The sequence below is a fragment of the Chamaea fasciata genome, unplaced genomic scaffold, assembly GCF_029207755.1.
Source record: "Chamaea fasciata isolate MVZ Bird 193981 ecotype frontalis unplaced genomic scaffold, bChaFas1.0.hap1 SCAF_1, whole genome shotgun sequence".
NCBI lineage: Eukaryota > Metazoa > Chordata > Aves > Passeriformes > Sylviidae > Chamaea > Chamaea fasciata.
The window spans coordinates 34,880,705-34,902,833 of NW_027094086.1; the positions used below are offsets into that span (position 1 = coordinate 34,880,705).

A 22,129-nucleotide genomic window follows, 5' to 3' on the forward strand; every position below is an offset into this window, starting at 1 on the left:
AGCCCCAGAGAGATCTCAGCTGAAGCCAGTGAATTGTCTTTCAGCATTTCAGTCAATCTCATGAAGGGGAAGACTGAAGTCAAGCCTATACATTCCATTTAGACATTAAAGGGTACTCACAACCACGTAATTAACACAGAATGTGATACAGATGTGCTTATTTGCAACTGTGATGTTCTATTACCCATAAGCAGTATGGCACACATTGCTTGAACACCAGCTCATCTGTCCAAGATAGAACAGGAATCACATTTAATACACAACAGGACACCGAACAAAACACAGCTGTCACCCTTCACATCTTGGTATCAATTCTGTTAATCTCACAGGTCTGCCAACAGCTAACAGGTGCAAGCCTCAAAGCACCAGTGACCAGAAAAGGCATTCAGTTTTTCCAGAGCAGGATGCAAAAATGTGAATATTTTCCTTCCACGTGTTCTTGGTTTTGATGCTCAACTTTCACCTAAGGCAAATAAAGTCTAAGGAGCAATTCCATGGGTGACTGTGGCAAGGTAGGGGACTGTGGGAAGATGCCAGGGGATACTCTGTGCACAGCTGATGCCACAATGGAGCTGCTGCAGGATTCAGCAGGGCCTATCAGTCATGCTTGTGATGCCTCTACAAACAAATTTGAGAAAGAGCAAATCAGTGCGTGGCAGCAGGACTGAGGACAAACCTGTGAGAAGCAGCCCTGGAGGCACCAAGGCCAGAGAAGGAGGAGGAGGTGCTCAGGTGACAAAGTAGAGATTCCCCTGAAGGACACAGGGTAGAGCAGATCAAAAGGTGAAGAAGCAGCAGAGAGAAACTGCTGTGTAAGGACCATAATTCCCCCCTGCCTGAGCCTGACATCACTCATTGCATCACAGAAGTAACTTGGTACCTGGGATGATACCAAGGAAGGCGAGCAGGGACACTGAGAATGAAGGAGTAAAATGGCACAGGAAAGGGGCAGAAAAGGTGCAGGCTTCATGCTTTTTATTTTCTGCTACTCCAAGTCAGTCATCAAATATTTAGGCTTACAATAATTAGGTTCATTTTCCCCAGGTCAGGTCTGTTTTGCCCACAACAGCAATTGGTAACTGATCTCCCCATCTGCACCTTGGCCAACAAGATTTATTCTTCCTGTTTCCCCAAAGGGCAGGAGTGGGGGACATAAGCAGGAGAGCATCCACATGGGAGTCTGGCTGCTAGCAAAGGCTAGGCCACCACAGAAATAAAGCTACTTTCTCTTCAGAAATTTAGTTAGGCCACTCTGAACTACAGAGGCAAACACTTTTCTGAGAAATCTGTATCTTGCCCTCAAACCTGAGTTCATTTGCGTAGGTTTAAGCAACTCTCATAATTTTAAATATCCTCTAAAACAACTGGAAATACTGCTCTTTCATGACTGTTTGTAAAAAAATACCTGAATGAACTTTACATTTGGAATTATTTGTAGCATGCAAAAAAAGGGATAACACATCTACTCTTCACTGCTTCTACAATATGCAGCCAAAATATTTTCCATGTTAGGCTGTTAATGTTTACTCTGTTAGGATCATCTCTTTTTAGTGATACAAGCAACATTTTCCTTCCAGAACCTCCAAGTAATTACAATATCTCACATGTGGTTTCTAAAGCAAAGGCATTTTATGGATACAGGTTTCTGAAACTTTAAAATAGATCAACCCAAGATAATGGAAAGAAAAGAAATTTCATCCATCAAAAGGAGACCAAGGTGAAGATACACTGGCTGTATTTTAACCAATTCACAGTTCAAAGCCATCCTACTTCCTCCATGAGAACAAAAATGCCTCCATGGAACTTACCTGCCAACACTTTCTTCACAGTTCAGCAAAAGAGTTTCACTGTTCTGTAGTTTTCTCCAACAAACAGTAACAAAACCACTTTTCCCTTACAATTTTTGAAGTATGAGGCACTAGTTAAATTATTTTCAGGGCACCAAAGAGAAACAGTCACAAGTAATTAAAACTCCCCCAAAGTAAGTACAAAAACACCAAAGCACCCCCAAACACTCAATCTTTTTATGCTCACATTGCAGTAGACTTTCAGTGTTCTGGTGTTTTACTGTTTTGTACTCCAGTGCTGACTGTGCAGCTAAAAGAAGTAAAACTAGTGCTAGTGGGCTTTAATTCTTATCAAATACAAACCACATAATTTCAAAGATTTTAGTTCATCTTGGAGCATTCATTCCTTACCTTCTGTTTCTCTCCTCATTCTCATTCTGCCAAGTTTCCTCTGCTGCTCCCTCAACAGTGCCTGCTGTTGAATCTCTGGAGTTCGGTCATCTTTTGGAGGATCAGGATACATGTGCCTCAAGCCCATATGTGTTTCCGGATCTAGAGCAAAGACGTGAAATTTACATTTTTTCTCCTAAATTAACATTTCTGAAAAGCATTTTTAAAGAAATATCTAAGTTATTAAAAAAACCCATTAAAAATAATAGTGTCGATGGCCAAGAGAATGAGCAACTTGGCAATGATTTTACAATTTTACTATATTAAAAATATATGTTTTCTGGTAAAGAATAAACAGGAAGTTACACAGAAACATTTGTTAGTTGGTAAAAAAGTCCAACTCAGTCTATTTTCAGTAACACCATGACATCAAATGCACAAGAAGTTTAAGCCGCAGGGACTAGAAGACAGGTCAGTGCTCCAAGGGATGATGCAGCATTGTGAGGCCAAGAATTCCATGGAATTGCTGGAACAGCCCCACAGAGAGATACACACAAACACAAACAAAATACTGCCCACAAAGCACATTGCATGGGCAGTAGGTCATTAAGAGCCTGATTTTTATTTTTGTCTTTAAATCTTGTGTGGAATGGAAGATGGAGGAGAAGGTCATATTGTTTCCCTACCATTCTTTATCAGTAACAAGAAGATCTACCTGCCTTTGTATTTAAGTTCATTAAATTCCCAGACATTCTGTATATTGACAGGATCTTGTGCCTCCTTTAAGGAAGGTCGCCGAGCTGGAGCCTGCAGACGAAGCCTGGCTATCTCAAATATGTCCCTTGGATTCTTCTCTCTCCTCCTACTTGAAAGGTTTGTTAAACAAGCAGAAAGCAATTTAACACCATATTATTAATGAGTTGGATGGAAATATAATATTGATAATGTTCAGAACTTTTATCTTTAAATAAAGCTATCAAAACAGGAAAATAAATTTGAAAGTAAGGACCCTGCATATTGTGTTATAAAAAGAGATAACCTACTTAACCCCTCAAACTTTACAGAGTGGAACTATAGCTGGTAATTAGATGTGTCTTTTCCAGCTAATTGGTATGATTAACTAATACATTTTGGAAACAAACCAGATTTATTAAATAAAGAGAATATGATTTTTCAGTAAGAAAGAAAGTACTTCCACAACAGTACAGTATTTGTAAACATATTCAGCAGCAGGTACTGCAGTTTACAGGCACAAATTATGCCCTAGGAGAAAAAGTAATGAGATAAAATTTAGATTATTCTAAAACAGATAGACATCTGGTTTAGACCACTCTTCAAGACAGAGCATTGTAACTTCCTATCTCACCAGTACAATAACTTTTAGCAAGAGTCTTGGAGGAAACCCAAACTCATTTGAAAAAAATTGAAAAAAAATTATATATGAGTTCTACCTTTTTATTTTCATTCCACTCATGTATTTTGGCCAACTAATACTAGCTAATAATACACAGCAACTGTAAGGTCCTGTGAAAAAGCTAGCTTTTGAAACAGAAAATGAAATCCTTACCGTGTAACTGGTACATTTTCATAACTGGCCACATTCAGCAACTGTTCCTGCAGTCGCCTCTCTTCACTACGAAGCTGTTTTCTCATCTCTGATAATTCGTTTATCACATTCTTCCTTTCCTCTGGAATTTAGCACAAATAATTTAAAAATAAGGAGTGTCAGAGCAACTTTGCCTCCTACTTATAAACATAAGCAAAAAATAATGAGAATAAAGAGATGTAATGAAATGTTAATTAAAACAAAGATAGTACAAACATGAGAATCGCAACATTCCATATGCTAGAAATTAGATCAGAGTTTGTATTTTGAGACAGCACAAGGACCAGAGCCCCTGAACGGCAGAAAACATACAAATGTCACTGGGAATGTTTCACTATATTTAAAAAAGGAAAAGCTGTGGAATACAAGTGGGTGTTACCAATAAATAGCCCTAATTTGAAATATGCAAACCTACACAGTCCTCAGATAAGAGGAGCTGCAGTGGTATCTGCAAGCACTCAACATCTTTCTTTTTCCTGACTCCAAAGTGGGAAATCTGTCTGCCCAGTGCAGATTCTCTTAAGTGGTCAGGAGTTCTAACTCCAATTTATAGTACATGCTCATGTTGACTTTTCAGACCTACTCTAGGTCTATGCTGGTTTTTTTGGTGGGGACAGCATTCCTCCACAACTTAAACCTGTTTCAGAAATTCCTCATTTTCCAAATAAAATAATTTGGTATTTTACTGACTTTTAGACTTTAGTGTCCAGAACTTAGCAGGCAAGCAAGCCTTACTAATTTAAATCCTCAATTTCTATGTCTTTATTTCTCTCGTGACAGAAGGTCTGAGTCAATCAGTTTCCAAAGGTTGCATTATGAACCAACTCTGCCTTCCATTTAATGGAAAATCACAACTCCCTGGAATGGCCTCAGGTACTTTCTGCTGCAGGCTAGCACTTCTAGGACATCACTTACTGCTACATTTCATGTGTTGTTTCTTATGTACTTGAAAAAAAAGTATCAGCAGAAAAATTACTGCTTTCCACCCACATATTGCCAGGATAACTAATATAAAAAAAAAGCAAAGGAGATCCTTCCAGTATATTTGAATTTTAGAACCACCAGTGAAAGCTAAGAGGAATGAAGAGAGGATTAGGCAGACTAAGAAAGGTAGGTAGAATTTAAGAGCTAGAATGAAATGCTCTACACTCTGTTGGTCTAATCCCTTTACTCAGCCAATCCAAAACTTTCCCATTTTGCCATATTCTGGTCACAGCGGTACTATGGTTCCAAGATATCCAGCACTTCCCATGAAGATGATTCCATTATCAGAGTTTTTACAAAACATATTTCCTTATGATGATGCATAATGCTTTTTTATTTTGTCTCAAAACTTCAGACATACTATACACTGATACATACATTGATAGTACTAAGAGAGAGAAAACACCTAGACAAAAATGCAAACTTTAAAGAACTATTCTATTGCAGGCAAGAAAAGGAACTGTAATGGAGAACAGTTTTGTTGTAAGAGAAAGGGAGCTTGCAATGAAGACAAATACCCACCTAATGAACGCAGCTGATTTCTTCTAGCAGGGACAGGTGGAGAAGGAGCTCTTGGCGGTGCAGGATCCTAGTGATCATCATCAAAGTGAAATGTAATTTGTGAAAGGAAGAAATTACAGTACATTTTATTTCCTTATTTTACATCTAATTTACATTAACATTTGGAAGTCAGAACAGTAACCTCAGAGGTTGTGAAAGCCTAAGGTTTTTTAAATCTGATAATTTAAATGTATAATCCAAATTACTATGACGATATCTCAGAATAATGCACTATTCTGAGTTCTAAATAAATCTATTCCAAGTACTGCTAAAGAAATAAACTGGCCGACCTCCAGAGCATTCTTCACATTTAGGAAATTTAGGGAAAGCAGTGGTTTAAAGTGTGACATGAAATATTCTCTGAAACTGCACTAGAAAGTATTTAGCCCAGTTCAGACAAAGAATTGGTAAAAAACAAACAAACGCTTTTTCAATAAAAAGACGGAAGTGTAGCCTGAGATTCAAATATCATAAACAATTACTTAATTTACTCTCTTCTGGGAGAAGCTTATTTTAAAAGTCAAAAAAGCCCTAGATAAGGTTATCAAGTAAAAGAAATGAGAGGTCTCAGAACGACCACTGCAACTCATTTGTGATGCAGAGAAGAAAGCAAAGCATACTAGGAGTAATACTCTTCCTGTACCTTCAAAAACATAAAGATTATGCAAGAATGTCAGTAGCTACAAATCAACATTAAACTTCATGCCTGAGTGAAGCTCTTCTGTGAGTGAAAACGATGAGCTGCTAGATTATATGTAAACTTTCTTATCCTAAATCTTGAGATCATCAGACCCCTGGTAAGGATCTGGATAGTGTATGCCCTCTCCAAAATAAGGTACTCATTCCTACAGAAAATGCACATGCAGAAAAAAAATTTAAATAACACATCACCAAAAAATTTTTTCTTCAATACCTGGAATAAAATTTAACCTTAAATTTCAGAGCTACCAAAGATGAATGTAAAAAACTGTCTTGTTATCCAGGGTATTCCAGTAACAACTGGCAAACTTTAAACATCTGGCATGATTTCATCCACTGTACTGCCTTAAATAAACAATAAGTAAATATAAAAGAAGTAAATAAAAAATAAGCAGAAGTTTGCTGTAACAATCATACTTGTGCATAGTAAGAGAGACGGCTCTCAGCAGAGGGAATCCTTTCTTCTTTCCTTACTGGTTTGTTCTGAAGAGCGGGAATGATGGGTGAAGGTTGTCGTGATAACTGCAGGGAGGAAACCAAGACTGAAACTACATTCCTATAGCTTCAGAATAAAGTATTCTTTTGGACAGGGTAAATTCTGTTAGTATTTTCCCTCTGACAGAAAGAAATGTTCCTAAGTGCATAAAATGACTGCAAAAAATTATTTCACGGTTTTTGTTTTCTACCTATAGAAATTTCAATACTTTTTTTCTATGCTGTAGGGGTTTTTTTTCTCCATTTATATTTCAGTTATGCATCTTTTTTCCTCTAGACACTTCCTTTATATCTGTCCATTTCAGAGAAATGACAGAAACTTAGTAGAAATTTTGTAAGAGAGAGAGTTTTATAATTTACTTAAATTTTGTCCACCAGAATTCTGTGGGATGGATTTCTTATATCATCGAGGTCAAAGGAAAATAATTAAATTGCCAAAAACACCATTGTTCAAGACAAACAGTCCTACCAGTCCTCTATTAAACAATTTTATTTATATTTATGGCTCAGGAAATGGAGGTCACAGTATTTACAGTAGATCTAGAAAATAAACTATTGAGTGCAGATTATTAATCTTGCTTTTACTATTTTTAATGCAAATTTGATCAACAAGGTAAGTTTCTATTGCAGTATGTCTGATTTTTCCATCAGCTGTTCTCTGTTTGTGCATTAAGTATACTGTAGTTTATCAAACTGAGAGGGGAACAGTATTGAAGGTAGAGGTCTAAGAAATCACGTGATTTCCTTAAAATCCACTTATTTTTAAAAGTTGTCTTAGAAAGTCACTTAAACATACCATCTTCTTTTCCACTTCCACCTTTTCTTTCTCAAAATATTGTCTAAGTTGTTCCTCTTGCTTTTCTTCTTTTTCTTTTCTTTGTTTTTCCACCTCTTTTCTCCTTTCTTCATCTAATTGAATTATTTCTTTATTTTTCAATCTTCTCTGTAACATAGTTTTAATACACAAAAAAAGCCTCAATTACTAAAGTTTTGTTCTCTTTCTCTTTGAGAAGTAAAAATTAAACATCAAAGTGATGAGTATGAAATAAAAAAGCATATTTCATTAGTCTGACTTCAAATATCCAAATAAAATATACCTCACACAAATATCAGCAGCCCCGGCTCTGCTACCATCATAAAACAGAATTCCCAATAATTTCTACAAACACCACTTTGTGACCCCAGATCTGCCATCAGCAAAGGCTAAACTGTAGGAGTCATTTCCCAAAATTCAGATTCAATTAAAACACACTGCAGACATGCACTACACTATCACAAGACCACAGAGAAATTATCATCTGGTCTCAGTTTTAGTTGTGTGACTGTGAATAGCAATGACACCAGTTAGCTCGCTGCTCTCTGCTAGACCAGCTCTAGTATCCAGAAGACAAGGCTCATCCAACTAAATTGCTTATACCAGGGAAGGAGAATTTAAAATATAAGATAAACGTTCTGTCTTAGAAATTTTCAAGTCCTACATGCTAATCTTATCTTTCATAATCGCATAGGGCACTGAAAGACTCCTCTTTTCTCTGATGGCCTTGTGTCCCCTTCCTACAATTATTATAATCTAAGTAATGCAAATTCATTAAAAATGCAAACCCAAGAAACAAAATTTGGGGTATGGACTATCCATGGGTACTGATTTAGATTTGAATTTACCTCCATGAAAAGTATACACTAGATTTGCTTGATATTTGTTCAAAACAAGCAGTATTCTTAATTCAGAGAGTCCCCCTGCCAATCCAAAAAAAGTCTTTACAAAATATTCTTGCATAGTTACATTTCTCAAATAACTTCATGAGAGCTAGATTTAAGGCAAAAACTGGGATGATATTTTTTAATCCACCAATTTGATAAAGATTTTTATTGGCCTCACTACCAATTTCTTTTAGAAAGGAGAGCACCACTGTCATTTATAAAACTACAAGTTTTTTCTTGGAAGAACTAACAGTACTTCAAGTTTGTAGTATACCATAAAGAGTCAGAAGAATGTGCTAGTTAATGCTGACAATCTTCCACCTCTTCTCTGCCTAATGCAGACTCACTTAAAAGCAAAGATCAATTCACAGGACACTTCTCAGCTTACCTTCTAGACAACAAATATTACCAAGGGTTAGTTTAGGATGGAAAGAAGTCAAAGTATCAAAATACTAACCTCCTCATCTTTCCTCCTTCTCTCCTCTAGTTCCTCTTCATATGCTTTTTGAATTCTCATCCTCTGCTCTGCGAGCCGTTTCTCCTCTTTTTCTTCTTCTATTCTAAGTTTTTCTCGCTCTGCTTCTTCCCTACGTCTCTTTTCTTCAATCTTAAAAATAAAAAAAAGGAGCATTCAACTATCATTAGCCAGTAGCAATCTGATTAACAACATTTACCACCTTGATTTTTGCACAACCTACTTGCAAAATCAAAAGCTATATGGTGCAACCGAAGGAATCCTAGAGCATGTCCTGTATTTCAGCTTCAGAATTCCCTTAAAATGAGACTCTATTTTACTGTTTCTTTTCGGCCATTGGAGCCACCCTCCTACAGGAAAACTACTTATAAACACTACTAGTAAAACCAGAGTATTTCCTAACACTTGCTCTATTCAAGATATGCTGGAGTAACACTTTTATTCAGTGATTAAATAATGGAAGAAGGGAAACCAAAAAGATATGGTAATTACCTTTTTCTATTCCACAATTGCAGTATTGTTAGACAAAGTGCTGACTTACTGAAGCAAAAGATCTGCCCATTCTTTAGTCTATTTGGTAGCTCTATGCTTGGAAAAAACCCTTGATCTTTTCTTTTAAAGAGATCCACATCAAACTACCGTAAGACTTTAGTAGTCTTTTAAATTATCTGTTATTTCTTTGATAATGGTATTTAATTACACTGATACTTAATTTGTGCAGCATAAGATTAAATATGAAGCATTATGGACAGAAGACATAAGCTGGTTGAAGAACAATCAGGTGTTATACACCGATCAATAAATAACTACACTATGACTGATCACCATTTCATTTTGATGAACTTGCACTTCAATCACGTAGACCTCCAAGGACAAACATCCTGTTTTCTGTAGTCATTTATGTATGCAAACCTGTACTGTATACACAGTTTCAGAGCTCAATACTGTATTTAGAGAGCCATACTTAAAAAAAAAGTCTAGATTAAAGAAGCCAACTATTAAGAAATGCTTGTCTAAGTGATGCTATTATGTAATCCAAGAAACTCTATAGTATGCAGTTTTAGTACACCTCTTGTGTACAGAATTGGCTGTGATAGCACAGGTAAGGTCTTTGGTGGGCAGTGCTGATTTACTCTGAGTGCAAACCCTGTTTTTACAATTTATTTCACCAGATGACATCTGGCATGAGCATTCATTCACCTGTAGACGCAGGAAGTTCTTGTAGGATTCCTGTCGCTTAAGCTGCTCTGGAGATGGAGGTTCACCAAACACGTTGCCTCGAGCAAAAGGAGAGACCTGTGCAAATGTAATTCCTAAGGGAGAAGAAAGGTTACAGATAAAAACCAAACAGAACTTAAGTCAGCAAGCCAGAGTGAGGAAGGGGGAATCCGAGACACTTGTTTCAAAAAGAAGCTTATGACAGTCGTAACCCAAGGCCATAGCTGGGCTTCAAAATTCTTACATTTTCTGCCTGGAATGAATGCCAGGTTTTAACTGTTTAATACATCCAAGTAAGTTGCATTTCTACAAAATAACACCTACTAAAGTCACCTACTTCTACTGTTCAATCTGCAGCTTAGTATCTAAGAACATTACCTGCTAATTAATTAGAATAGCAAATACTTTACACTTTGTAACTTTACTGCTTGCAATTCCTCTCACTTAGAACATGAAGTTCTGTTCCTCAGGTTTATTCACTCTTTAAAAACAGAGCGTAATAAAAGAATAAATATTTACAGAAAATAGCAAAGAATGCTACAAAAAGCAAAGTTCCAGACTGGCAAATAAAATTCTAAGCAGTCAGAAATCTGAATTCAGCCAGTATAAAATGAACTGTACTATAAAGTTTGAAGTGTCAGGTTTCCTTTAGCCCTGAGTTACGACCATGACATAACCATACAGTCCCCAAAGCTCTAGATAGGAGGATTAATTCAGACACCACACAGAGCAGGTTTTGCAGAACAGAATCCCTACAAGAAGCAGAGGAGAAAGAAAGGAAGTAAAGGAAAAGTAGAGTAAGTTGTGTTAACTTTCCAGCTCATGCAGCATGTTTTCCACTCTCATGTCTGCTCCGAAGGACAATGCCTCAAAGACATGCAAGAGCAATAGGTCCACTAAGCTGAGATGAACATTACATTTCCCTATATGGTGAGTCACCCCACATCAGGGAAAGCATAAATAACACATTAAAGTAGTCCCATAGCAATGCACATGTTTACTGCTACAGCCCAGCCTTAGGAGCATGTGTTTGCATACCAAGGAGGACACTTTGAGATTATTTTCCTTACATGGAAGCAGTGTTTGAATCCTTCCAAAATGTAGCTACATTTACATGTGGCTCTTTCATGATGGAGTTGCTTCCATATAAAAAAGCAGAATAAATTTCATATACCAGTTAGAAGGCATAGGTACACGACAGACAAGTTACTACGGAAAACGTCAAGGGAAACACTTGCTGTGTACCAGCTACTATGCTGCAAGTTCCTCTTTTAACAGGGCAGTGTACCAAAAAAACACCGACAAAACCAAGTAACCAAGCCCACCAAAACATACACAAAGCCACTCTACTACGTGGCTGATCAAATTCAAGGTGGAAGACAATGAAGTTCCCATCACTGATGTGCACCATGTCCTGATCCCAAAATAAGTGATCTAACCAGGGGCTCTTGGCTGTTTTACACTATGACTTCATCAGCCTTCCTGTTTCACTTCTTACTAAATGGTTAAATAAGCAATCTGTTGGGGATAAAGAGAGAGAGGTGGGACAGAAGGAACAAAAGTCAGTGGTAAGGATGCTGAACTGCATTTGTGCAAAATAGATTCACGCCCCAAATACCATGTCTTTATTAAGTGCAACAATTCAAGCAAGATAAGGAAAAATAGCATCTAAGCTGAGTTGAGATCATCACCAATCCTGGCCTTTGCTCATCCTAAACTAGGGACAGGTCAGGAGTAACACAGTGCTCTCATTTAGATGTCACACAAAATGTAAGAAAATAAAGTTGCATTAGTTTTAAAATATGAAAATAAATCAAAATCCCTAGAACTTGGAGGCAGTGCACAGGGCTCCATATGTACCCAATTTACCTGTAACTTCTTAGAACTTGTTAACCTAGTTACTGTACCAATTTCACCTTAACCTCTAACATCATACACCTGAAGAACTCCTTTTATTCCATAGTCTCACCTACTACACAGCTGTATTCTACTGTGTCATTTAAAACTAAGACAAACATGAACAAAGACCTGATTAGAAAACACTGAATCTGGAAAACTAATACACTGATCCTGACTCTTCAGGGCTAAAACAGCTTTAGTTATCACTACTGACAAGACAGATAAGATTTTAAGAGCACACAGTGACAGCAACAAAGAAATTTGGGAAAGAAGCACGATACTGACTTCACAGGTAGAGAGCACTATCATAGGACTACCAGAAAGAGGTAAAGAACTATGGAATTTTGATCACTAAGGCTTATGGAGAGTTAGAGGAGTAATACAGTATTCTTAAAAACCTGCTATTTTATTTGTAGATGCTTCTGAGTTCTCAGGTCTCGAGGAGGCCAAACTTAGGTCAACAATAGCCCTCTTATCTTCATATAGTCTTGCCTCTGGTTTATGATACGCCTCTTCATTTCGCCTGTGCATGATATTCAAGTCCGCTAAAGGAAAGGGGAAATAACTGTTTATAGTATTATAGTACCTTTATTTATCATAAAGGCATGTTCACTGTAGATTCTCCAAAATACGGGGTGGGCTTGATCAGATTCCACTTTTCCTAAGCATATCAGCCATGGGAACAAAAAATTCAGGCAAAGACAAGAATACAGAGGCTAAAGATGAGGTACTAAAAATTAGGTACTAGTAACTAACAGATTAAAAGATTTATTTTGTCACTTTTCTTTTGTCAGGAATGATTCTCCAGAACAAATCTGCCTTCTCCCCTGCCTCAAAATGCTATTAAATGGAAAGATAAAAAACTCAATGACAAAATTGACAAGTCTGTGTAGATAAGCAGATATTTAGAAACCACCCTTTCTTCTATCTCCATAAAGCTGTAAAATACTTTTGAGTTTAGTATAGATATTTTAAGTGCTGAATCTCTCTAATTACTGTTGAAGGGAAAAAGTGCAATTGAAGCACTGAAGCACATTTTGGTCTTCATGTCTTCAGTAATAATCCAGGTGCAGATTTCAATATGTAAGCAAAGCAACATTATCCAGCATTTTCATCAAAATTTACATGGTGCCTGATCAAAGATGCTAATTTCAGCTCATTTTGAACTGTTACCATACTACACTTAGAAGGCTCATTTCAGAACAAAAAAGTACTGCACTTTTCAGATTACCTTTTGAAATAGTGTTTGATAATTATGAATTACTGTAGTCATTTATGCACACAGATTCTGAGAACTTTAAATTCCATGCCTCTCTGTAAAGCAACCTTCGCATATATCAGTCTCAAAAGCGATTTAGAGGCATTTTGAAGAGGATAAAAAAGACAAGTCACACCACATAAAAAAGACATGTCAGAAAGCATGTTCTGTCTCGTGACACTTGACTCATAGTTTATCCATCATGCTGCCAAGCTATGGTGGAAAAAGTCTTTTACATGTTTAATTCAGGAAAACAGGCAAAGAAGCTTCTTTCTCTTGGTTTCTGATTTACAGAGAGAGATAAACTTCTCAGCAGTTACATACAGAGCTCAGGCCAGTATGAGACCTTTACATTTCCAGTCACACCACTGTCGAAGCCTAGAGGAAGAAGCCAGACATGTAAAATGCAGTCCCTGAAGTCAGGCAGCATGAACACCCTATCTGTCCTGAGGATAAACACCAGCTTGGATCCTTAATACAAGCTTCTAAACTTGTAATTTGGCCACAAAACCCTTAAAAAGCATGAAAACTTTACTCACTACTCTCAAAATTTAACTATTAATTTTGACATATGTCGCTCAGGTGTCATACAACTTAAACTAACTCCCTTTGTATATAAACTACTATACAGTAAATATTTAGTGGTTTACTGGAAGTGTAGATGAACAACCTGGATCACAGCTATATTCCAGGTCACTACTCTCATCTTGTATAAAACAGCATTTGGAAAAAAGTAAGCCTTAAAAAACATTACTGCTGAGTGCTCTTTATATAGCCATTTACCAGCAGTGTTACTTTGGGAAATATAAATATTCCACTCAGCTTTGTATATTTGTATATAAACATTCCTTTTTTTCATATCAAAATTAAGAGATTTCTAATCCTAGAAATCATTCTTAAAAAGAAAAAAATGAAAAACCTGTTTCAAGGACACACCTAAATAAAAATCTCAACAGACTTTAGCATATTTGTATTGCAGATGACTCTGACAGCTTGTTTTCCTCCTTCTCCCTTTGCAACTGCATTGTGTCTTTACTTATAGCTGACATATCCTGTGTTTCCTATTTTGCTTGGATTGTACTATTTGAATGACTCTACAGAAATCAAAATAATAACTCAATTATTCCTACAATGCACCTCCTTGAAACGAATCTAATTTGTCAAGGGCTACCAGTGTTACAAAATAAGGAATAATGTGGCTGAATAGAGCCCTTACGAGAGCAAGAAAACATCAGTCTTGAAAAGAGAACCCAAAATTTTCACATACTTATTAGATTTCCTTCTGCATCCTTGAGAGGAGCACCACCACCACCTCTTCCCCAGGGATTGTAATTCCTCATTTCTGCTTCTAACTTCTCCTTCTCCTCTCGCTCTTGTCTGCGTCGCTCTTCTCTCTCTCTTATCTAAGAACAAACCAGTTAGTTCCACAATAATATCACATCAAGTAGAAGTTTAATAAAAAGTTAACAGAGCAAACTGAATGCTCTCATTATCCATTTCCTTCATCTATTTCCCTCATTTACAGGAAGCAAATCCAAACAGTTCACTGTCTATACTGCAGACAGGCATTGCATTCTTGTTATCAAAACATGCATGTCCAGTTGTGCATCAGAGAAACGTCCTACACAGTATAAGGCTTCCGAGTTTCAGAAATGTCCACATGTGACATTTGCACTAGTTCCATATGTTTGGATCTTTGATACAGATGTTTATACTGCCTGAAAATTAAGAAGGCAAAATTCTACAATATTACTGCACTTGCTTCTCTCAATCTGGTACATTTTGTTTAATCAAAACTTAGACTGGGGATGACTCCCAATCATAAATGCCTTAACAGAATGTTACACAATTCTATAATCATTCATAAAATAGTTTTCCGTAGTAATTCACTATGATCTATGTATATAACACAGGAGTGTTCAAATGTTTTGTTCTTTTTCTTCAAAATCATTTATGTAACTGTCTCCTAACAACTGTAGCCTTTATAAAGTGAACAGCTGTTAAGAAGTCCACCCTCTACTCAAAGCTTTTAAAACATGAGCTATTTATGTATTTGAAATACATTAATGTATTTTTCTTAAGTTTATTTCTCATGTGCATTAGAAAAACATTTCATTAGATAAATATAATTAGATAAAACACTGTGAGGGTGGTAAGGCATTGGAATAGGTTGCCCAGAGAAGCAGTGGATGCCCCATGTCTGGAAGTGTTCAAGGCCAAGCTGGATGGGGCATCACACAGCCTGGTCTAGTGGAAGGTGTCCTTGGCAGGGGTGTTGGAACTAGATGATTTTTAAGCTCCCTCCCAACCTAGGCCACTCTGGGATTCTAGAATTTCTCTTTATCAACTAATCACAATTTCATAAGAGAGATAATGAGTCAACAAAGATCCATCTAGCCCCGCCAACTGTTTACAAAAATCATCAGTCAGGTTTATCTATAGCAAAAAGAAGAATATCCTCTGATTGCTTTGAACCATAACAACTATGAAAGACTGTATCATGCCACATTTATTAGACCTTTATGTCAAATTCTGCAAGGGCATACTTACTTAGGACTATGGTGAGAATATAGTGCAGTATCTGACACTATTACTAAATGGTTATTCTGTTCTTTATTTGACCTTGGTTGGCAGCCTTTATCCCTTCTGCACAAATATAGTTAGAACTACAGTATTTTTACAGGTATTATTTACCTCCACCAAAGAAACATATAAAAAATAAGATAAGAAAACATTAAGTGCCCCTGAAGTGGGTTCTAGGAAAATTTCTGCAAAAGTAACATGTTTCATCAAATACATTTTATAACTACAAACTCCCACAAGGTGCAGCAGCAAAAGGCCACTAAAGTGAGTATAGGACTCAGATGTTGACTGGAATAGGAGACCCAAAAAATTTGTCAAGTCATTCAAAAAAAAGAAGTAAAAAAGAAGTAAGACACCACCTACAAATACCCTGGAAAGAAACATGAGACAAACCTCTGAATTAGTGTCTAAATGATCGTGAAGAACTTACAGAAATTAGACTGTTCCTAATAATTATGGCAGTAATGGAATATCAGAGCTATACAAGCCATTCCTTTCAAGATGAAGGTTCCTATGTTCATGAAAATAATTATTTAAACCTACATGCCTGGAACAAATCTGCTTGCTGTAACATTTTTAACATTCTCTCTGCCTCTGACAAAAAATTTGAAGAGCTTACTGTCCACTTGAAGAGCTAAAATGAGCTAAAGCAGGGTCAGAAGAAGGAAGTGATGAAAGGAAGAATAGTTTAAAAGCTTTTTATTTGTAAGCTACATAAAATTGTCTGAAAGAGTCCTACAGTTACAACCATTATATGTCCAAAAAAAAAAAAAAGAATGAAGAGTTAGAAACTTTATTGCTCAGTACCTGCTGTTGTAATTCTTGTTGATAAGATAATGTTGCCTCTCTGGAAGGCTTTGTTTTCTCTTCAGAATACACTCCTATGCTTCTTTGTCTGTCTCCTGTATCCCTCTGTCCAATGCTACTTCTAAATTGAAAAATCACACATTTAAAAGCAAGACATCACAGGGTCCAGAGGAGGGGTAACTTAAAAATATATTAAAAAAATCCCTTCCTGACGTATTTAAGAGCTGTTGTTTCCCATAGCCTGACAGTTTATAATCCCAAACGTTTTCTAAAATCCATGTGAAAAGAGCAGTTCAGTGAATTATTCTTTTATTGTCTAGATAGAAAATCCTTACTTCGAAGTTTGAAGACTTGTCTTTAATACATTTTATTTCAAAGGCATATCTGTTCTCAGCAAAGTATTACCAACCCCAAAAGAATATCAATACAGATAAATACACACAAAGAATATGAATATAGATAATACTTACACAGACTGCTCTATTGGAGTTTGGCCTAAAGGAGGATCCAGACTAGGTGTGGGTTGCATTCCCACCATACCTGTACCATCTGCACAGGAAAAAAAAAAAAAAAACCAAAAAAAAACCCCCATATTTTAAATTTTGAATACTCAGATATAGATATTTGATATTATTTAAAAGAATTGAGTTCACTGCTCATACTCTGTGAGTACAGAACAAAGAGATCTCTCAGCTTCTACAAAAACTTAGATAATCCTTAATGCCCTCTAAAGCAAGAAATACAATGCCAAGGCACAAATCTGGTTCTTTAATTCAACTAAATCCCTTTAGGTTTCACAAATTACCTCATTAACATATTCTAAAATCAAATAACAAAATGAAATTACTCGCTTAATGGTGACATTTATCCTCATTCTTTCCAAATGTCATTCAAATCAACTAGTAAAAGAGTTATTTTACTAAGGTTTTTGTCTCCTTTACTTTACCTTTTCTATGAAGGTAGCACAAAAAAAATTTACATATTTCTGGTTTTTTCTCTAAAAAAGAAAAAAAAGAAATAAAAGAAAAAAACAAACACCACATAATCCAGTCTCTCCCTACACGCATCACAATAGTTTTAATCGTGAAATTATCATGAAGCAAAGGATAGACAAAAAAGGAGTGCTTAAACTATAAAAATAGACCACTTCATGCATTATTTTAATATATTTAATGTATTAATAAATATCTTATAAATATTGATAATTATATCTGAAATTGTAACAATGCCTAAACATGTAATTAATTATTATTTAAGTGATTTTAGGAAATAATGTTTGAATTATCAATATCATAAATAAAATTATCTGGGAGGAGTAACAGCAAAGAATCTGAGACTAGAGCTTGTTCAAGTGATGAACAAGATTTCTGGAAGTCACAGCCCTTTTTGTTGCTGGAGAAAATTACTTCATTCAAAAACAGTATTTTAAAAAGCCCTTTTCATTCAATACACATTTAAAAATGGGTTTAATCTGCTGTTACAAGTTCTACATTATTCATCATTTAACCAGATTAAAGGCAGTCATATGAATCACTCTAACAAGCCATCTAAAATCACCAACTTACAGTAAGCAAGAGCAGGATCCAAAGGATTCCTAGCCCCATAAAAGTAATAAGCATCATCATAAGGTGTTTTATAGTTGTCTGTCAAAACTGGAGCTGGAGGTGGTGGCAACGGTGCAAGCCTTAAAGAAAAAAGGGACACAGTTTCTTGGTTTGTTGTACAACTGAAAAGACATCATCAAAAGAAGTGGGGGGAGGAGAGAAGGAGAGGGAGGGAAAGAGAATGGAGAGGGGATGGAGATAGAAAGAGAATTCATTACAGAAAAATTCTACATTGAGTTCAGCTGCAGAGCTCTCATTAGTGGCATGCAGGAACAAGATGCAGTAATTCTCAGTAGGGAATTAACCTTCCCTGAGGGAGCAATACGCGAGAGATCTAAAGAACATCAAACAAGCAGGCCTGCTTTAAGTGGCTCACTTAATGGTACTTCCTGGCTGCATCAGTAAAGAAAACAAGGCAAGATCTGGTCAAAGGGTGAATAGCAGAGCACAGGTTCAGCCACGTGCCTGAAGCTCCTTCTGTCCCCGAACAGTTTAGTCTCAGCCCTGGGAGACTGCTTAATTCATAGGAGCCACACTCGTGCTATAGCAGCCTTGTGAAAACATGGACTCTGCAGGGCATGTGCTCAAGCATTCTCACAACATGATTCAACATTATAAGCATGGATATAATTTCTACAGCTCAACCCTTATCCTACACAAACACCCACTACGAGAGAGCTGCCTTCAGAGATAATCCAGTCTCCATGGATGATTTCAAATAAACTATGAGGAAATTGACATTAAAAGTTTATTCCAGTGGAAAGTAGTTAGTTTTCTGTTAATTGTCGGAATATTATTTTTACCTTCATCAGTTCCTTGGAGAATTATCAACAGTACTACTGGGCTCTACCTCAGCAGTAATAACATACTAAACAACAATCTTATTTAACATGTAAAATGAACATGATGGAGAAGCACCTGGGAGCTGCCAGTTCCCCAAGACTGCTGACCACACCCCTCTGAAAGTCTTTATCACTCTGAGAGTCTCCATTTACTGGAGAGGCTGAACGGGCAGGCATTGGAGTTTGGAAAGCCACCCTGGGCCTTTCAGGAGGTACTTTCTCTTCAAAAGCTCTTGCTGTGTAGCCAAACTGCTTCAATCTATTTGCCTGAAGGGGAAAAAAAAAAAAAGAAAAAAGAGTAAGAGAAAAAGAGAGAAGAAAAAAACCAAAACAAAACAGTTACCTTATTACTAGAAAATATCCTGAACCTCCACTTATGTTGGGTTAAACACCGGATCCCAAATAGCTGCTCAAATTTCTAGTAACTGCATTTTTATCTCCCAGTGATCTACTGGGAATCCAGCATTACAAGGAAATCCAGGAAATTTATCAGAGATTTACAAAAACCAACCTTATCATAGGTTTCAGGAAGTATATGAATCTAGTTAATGTCCAGAAAAAAAAAAAATAAGAAAATTTCCACAGCTGTCTGTAGAACAGTTTATCTACAGCTGCCAATTTTCTGTAGTGACAAGTATTCTCATGCATAGAAGTTTCTGAAATCTCTCCCCTCCACCCCAAGATTGAAATAGTTCATAATCAGTAAAAACTAAAATCAAATATACACTGAGACTTTTTCCAATAAACATTTCCTTGCAATACCATTATTTTATTTTTTAAATTCCTTTGATGTTATTAATTTTTTCAACCACAACAATTACGAGTTCGGGGGGGAGTTCTTTTTTAAAACAGAAGTAGCAAATGTTTATTGATAACTGGCAGCCTCAGAAGGAAGTCAAAAGCAACATGCAAATAATGTGAAGGCATGCAAGTCAGTTAGTTTCAGAACTATCCTATCACACCCAGAAAGCCCTTACAGCAACTGCTCTGCATAACTATTCTAATGTTTGTTTAAATAAGGCAATACAATAGAAAAATGGAAACAAATTATACACTTTATAAGTAAAAGAGATTTTGTTCTGAATTTATTGATCCTAATATTGAAGTTCTTCAACTAACATGCATTCAGAGAAAGTAATACCCAAAACCAGCTACGTATTAAATATCTATGAGAAAACCATATACCCTACAATATAGAAATATTTCAATAATATATTAAATCTTTACCTCCTCATCACTTAGCTGCAAGACAGTATATACAAGGCAGTTAGTACTCACCAATTAAGGACTACAGCATTTAAATAAAAATTCTCAAAATCTACTAGACATTAATATTTGCTCATAACATTTAACTTCAAATTTCTAGATGTGAACACAGAATTAGACAACAGATACTAGCTAAAGCAATTGAATTTTATAAAGCAATCTACAGACTTTTTGTCTTTTCAAATCCAGTGTCTTGGGCAGCAGAACATTGAAAACAGTCTTTCTCACTAACAACATTAATATGAAACCATTCCCAAAGTGCCCCAGATTTCAGCTCTACAGCTGATTTCAGCTGTGGCTTCAGTACTCAGTTCATCCTGGGGATTGTTTCACTTTAAACAAGCAGCATATGCAACAGTCTACATTTATAGATTCTTAATCAGGCATTGCTATTTAACCAACCTGTAATTAATCAAGAAATGCACCTAATTAGAATCTCTCCCTGAGAGGCAATTTAAAGCTAACAGTGACTGATGCTTAATGAATGTAGCAATTCAACTTAATTGAAGGCTTTCAGCTAAATTAGTGCTTTTAAAACACTATGCATGCCGTGTACTTGCTCTAGATGTAATTTTGTTCCTACAACAAGCACTTTGCAGACTCTGACTGAGATGTGTATGGTATATTGAGTGCTACAGCACAGCATGCTTCTGCATAGTCAGCTTTGATTACACAAAACTGTTTACACTGACCTTGTGGCCTGCTGAGTCAGAAGAGCCAGCATCCTCTGCTCAGTTCTGCCTCCTCTCCTGCCTGCCTCCCTCCCAGCTGTACTCTCCATTCCTCTCCCTTTCACCATCTGAATCCCTGATCAGCCAGCTGACCCCTCTATACCAACTAAAGCAGCAAAAAAGATTCAGATATTTTGCCAAAAAACTGAGCTGAACCAGTTTGAAACAGGCACCAAACAAGCACAAGACACTTCATGCAGGGAGAGCAGGAACATGCAACCAGACAAGTGTTTTCCCTCCCCATTTAGGAGTAAGAATTTTGATTCAGCTTCATTACTTTTCTGTGTGCATTCTCAGTCCCCTGTCTCACAAGTTTCACAGACAGAAAGAAATGGTTTCACAGAATATTCAGAGTTGGAAGGGACCCACAAGGATCTGTCTAATAGCATCTTACAACTATTCATTCACCTTCATTGTCTAGCAAAGAGGATCTTCTTTCACCTCTACTGAACCCTCCAAAGATGGCACAAGTTTCAATCTGTGTCGAAGCATTCCCCAAAAACAGCACTGGTCATAATTTAAGCCAGTAACAAGTCTATTATTGCTTGAAAGCATCACCCTACATCTCAAACAGCACATCTCCACCATACCCAACCTGCAGTGGCTCTGGGCACATAGCAAGGTACATGCAAATCACACAAGTTCTGTCAATCTCTGCAAGACTAACAGTCTCCTAATAATGTTACTAGTGCTGACAACCCACTCCGGGATGCATGCTGATCAAAATTCTTAATGTAATCATCACCTTAACTAAGGAAGTGGAGACAGTAGTAACTCTGCATTAAGTCTTAGGAACAACACAGTACCTAACATCTTGCTTTTTACAAAATCCTATAAAAATGCTTGTAATCCTAAACACTATATTGGATCACTTAAAAAAAAACTTACAAATTTTAAGTTAAAAACTGTTCTAATGAGATCAGCTCATCTGCCAAACAACCTTTTTTTCAATTGAGAAAAAGCTTTCTGCAGCAGAGTTTGCATTCCCAAAGAAAGGTTACTACTGCATGCATGTAAGAGGCTACCAGAGGACACTCAGTATTCTAGCCATGATACCCACTGTTGGTACAAATGTCCACTTGGACACAGGAAAAGAAAATGCCCCATAACTTCCATGAAAATGTTCTCCTGTTATGCTGAAAACATGTGTGATGACTTACAGCCTGTGCTGCTTTTGGCTGGGGAGGGGTTAATTTTCTTCACAGTGGCTGGTGTGGGCCTGG

At 36.7% G+C, this 22,129-nt stretch overlaps 1 protein-coding gene across 7 annotated transcripts in view; it reads right to left on the minus strand.

Moving 5' to 3' along the window:
- The window catches only part of CSPP1 (centrosome and spindle pole associated protein 1), a 67,941-nt gene that overhangs the window by 11,646 nt on the left and 34,166 nt on the right, over window positions 1-22,129 (minus strand). For 4 of the 7 annotated variants that reach the window (XM_066180394.1, XM_066180404.1, XM_066180407.1 and 1 more), the window contains 14 exons: window positions 18,986-19,176; window positions 18,029-18,147; window positions 16,934-17,012; window positions 16,464-16,584; window positions 14,341-14,476; window positions 12,214-12,360; window positions 9,899-10,011; window positions 8,681-8,830; window positions 7,319-7,465; window positions 6,445-6,549; window positions 5,290-5,356; window positions 3,745-3,865; window positions 2,897-3,042; window positions 2,199-2,339 (listed from right to left, as the gene is read on the minus strand). In XM_066180394.1, coding sequence (XP_066036491.1) covers window positions 2,199-2,339; window positions 2,897-3,042; window positions 3,745-3,865; window positions 5,290-5,356; window positions 6,445-6,549; window positions 7,319-7,465; window positions 8,681-8,830; window positions 9,899-10,011; window positions 12,214-12,360; window positions 14,341-14,476; window positions 16,464-16,584; window positions 16,934-17,012; window positions 18,029-18,147; window positions 18,986-19,176 — 1,783 coding nt within the window. The remainder of the gene's footprint in view (window positions 1-2,198; window positions 2,340-2,896; window positions 3,043-3,744; window positions 3,866-5,289; window positions 5,357-6,444; window positions 6,550-7,318; window positions 7,466-8,680; window positions 8,831-9,898; window positions 10,012-12,213; window positions 12,361-14,340; window positions 14,477-16,463; window positions 16,585-16,933; window positions 17,013-18,028; window positions 18,148-18,985; window positions 19,177-22,129) is intronic. The other 3 variants (XM_066180418.1, XM_066180422.1, XM_066180396.1) reach the window with 2 other exon arrangements.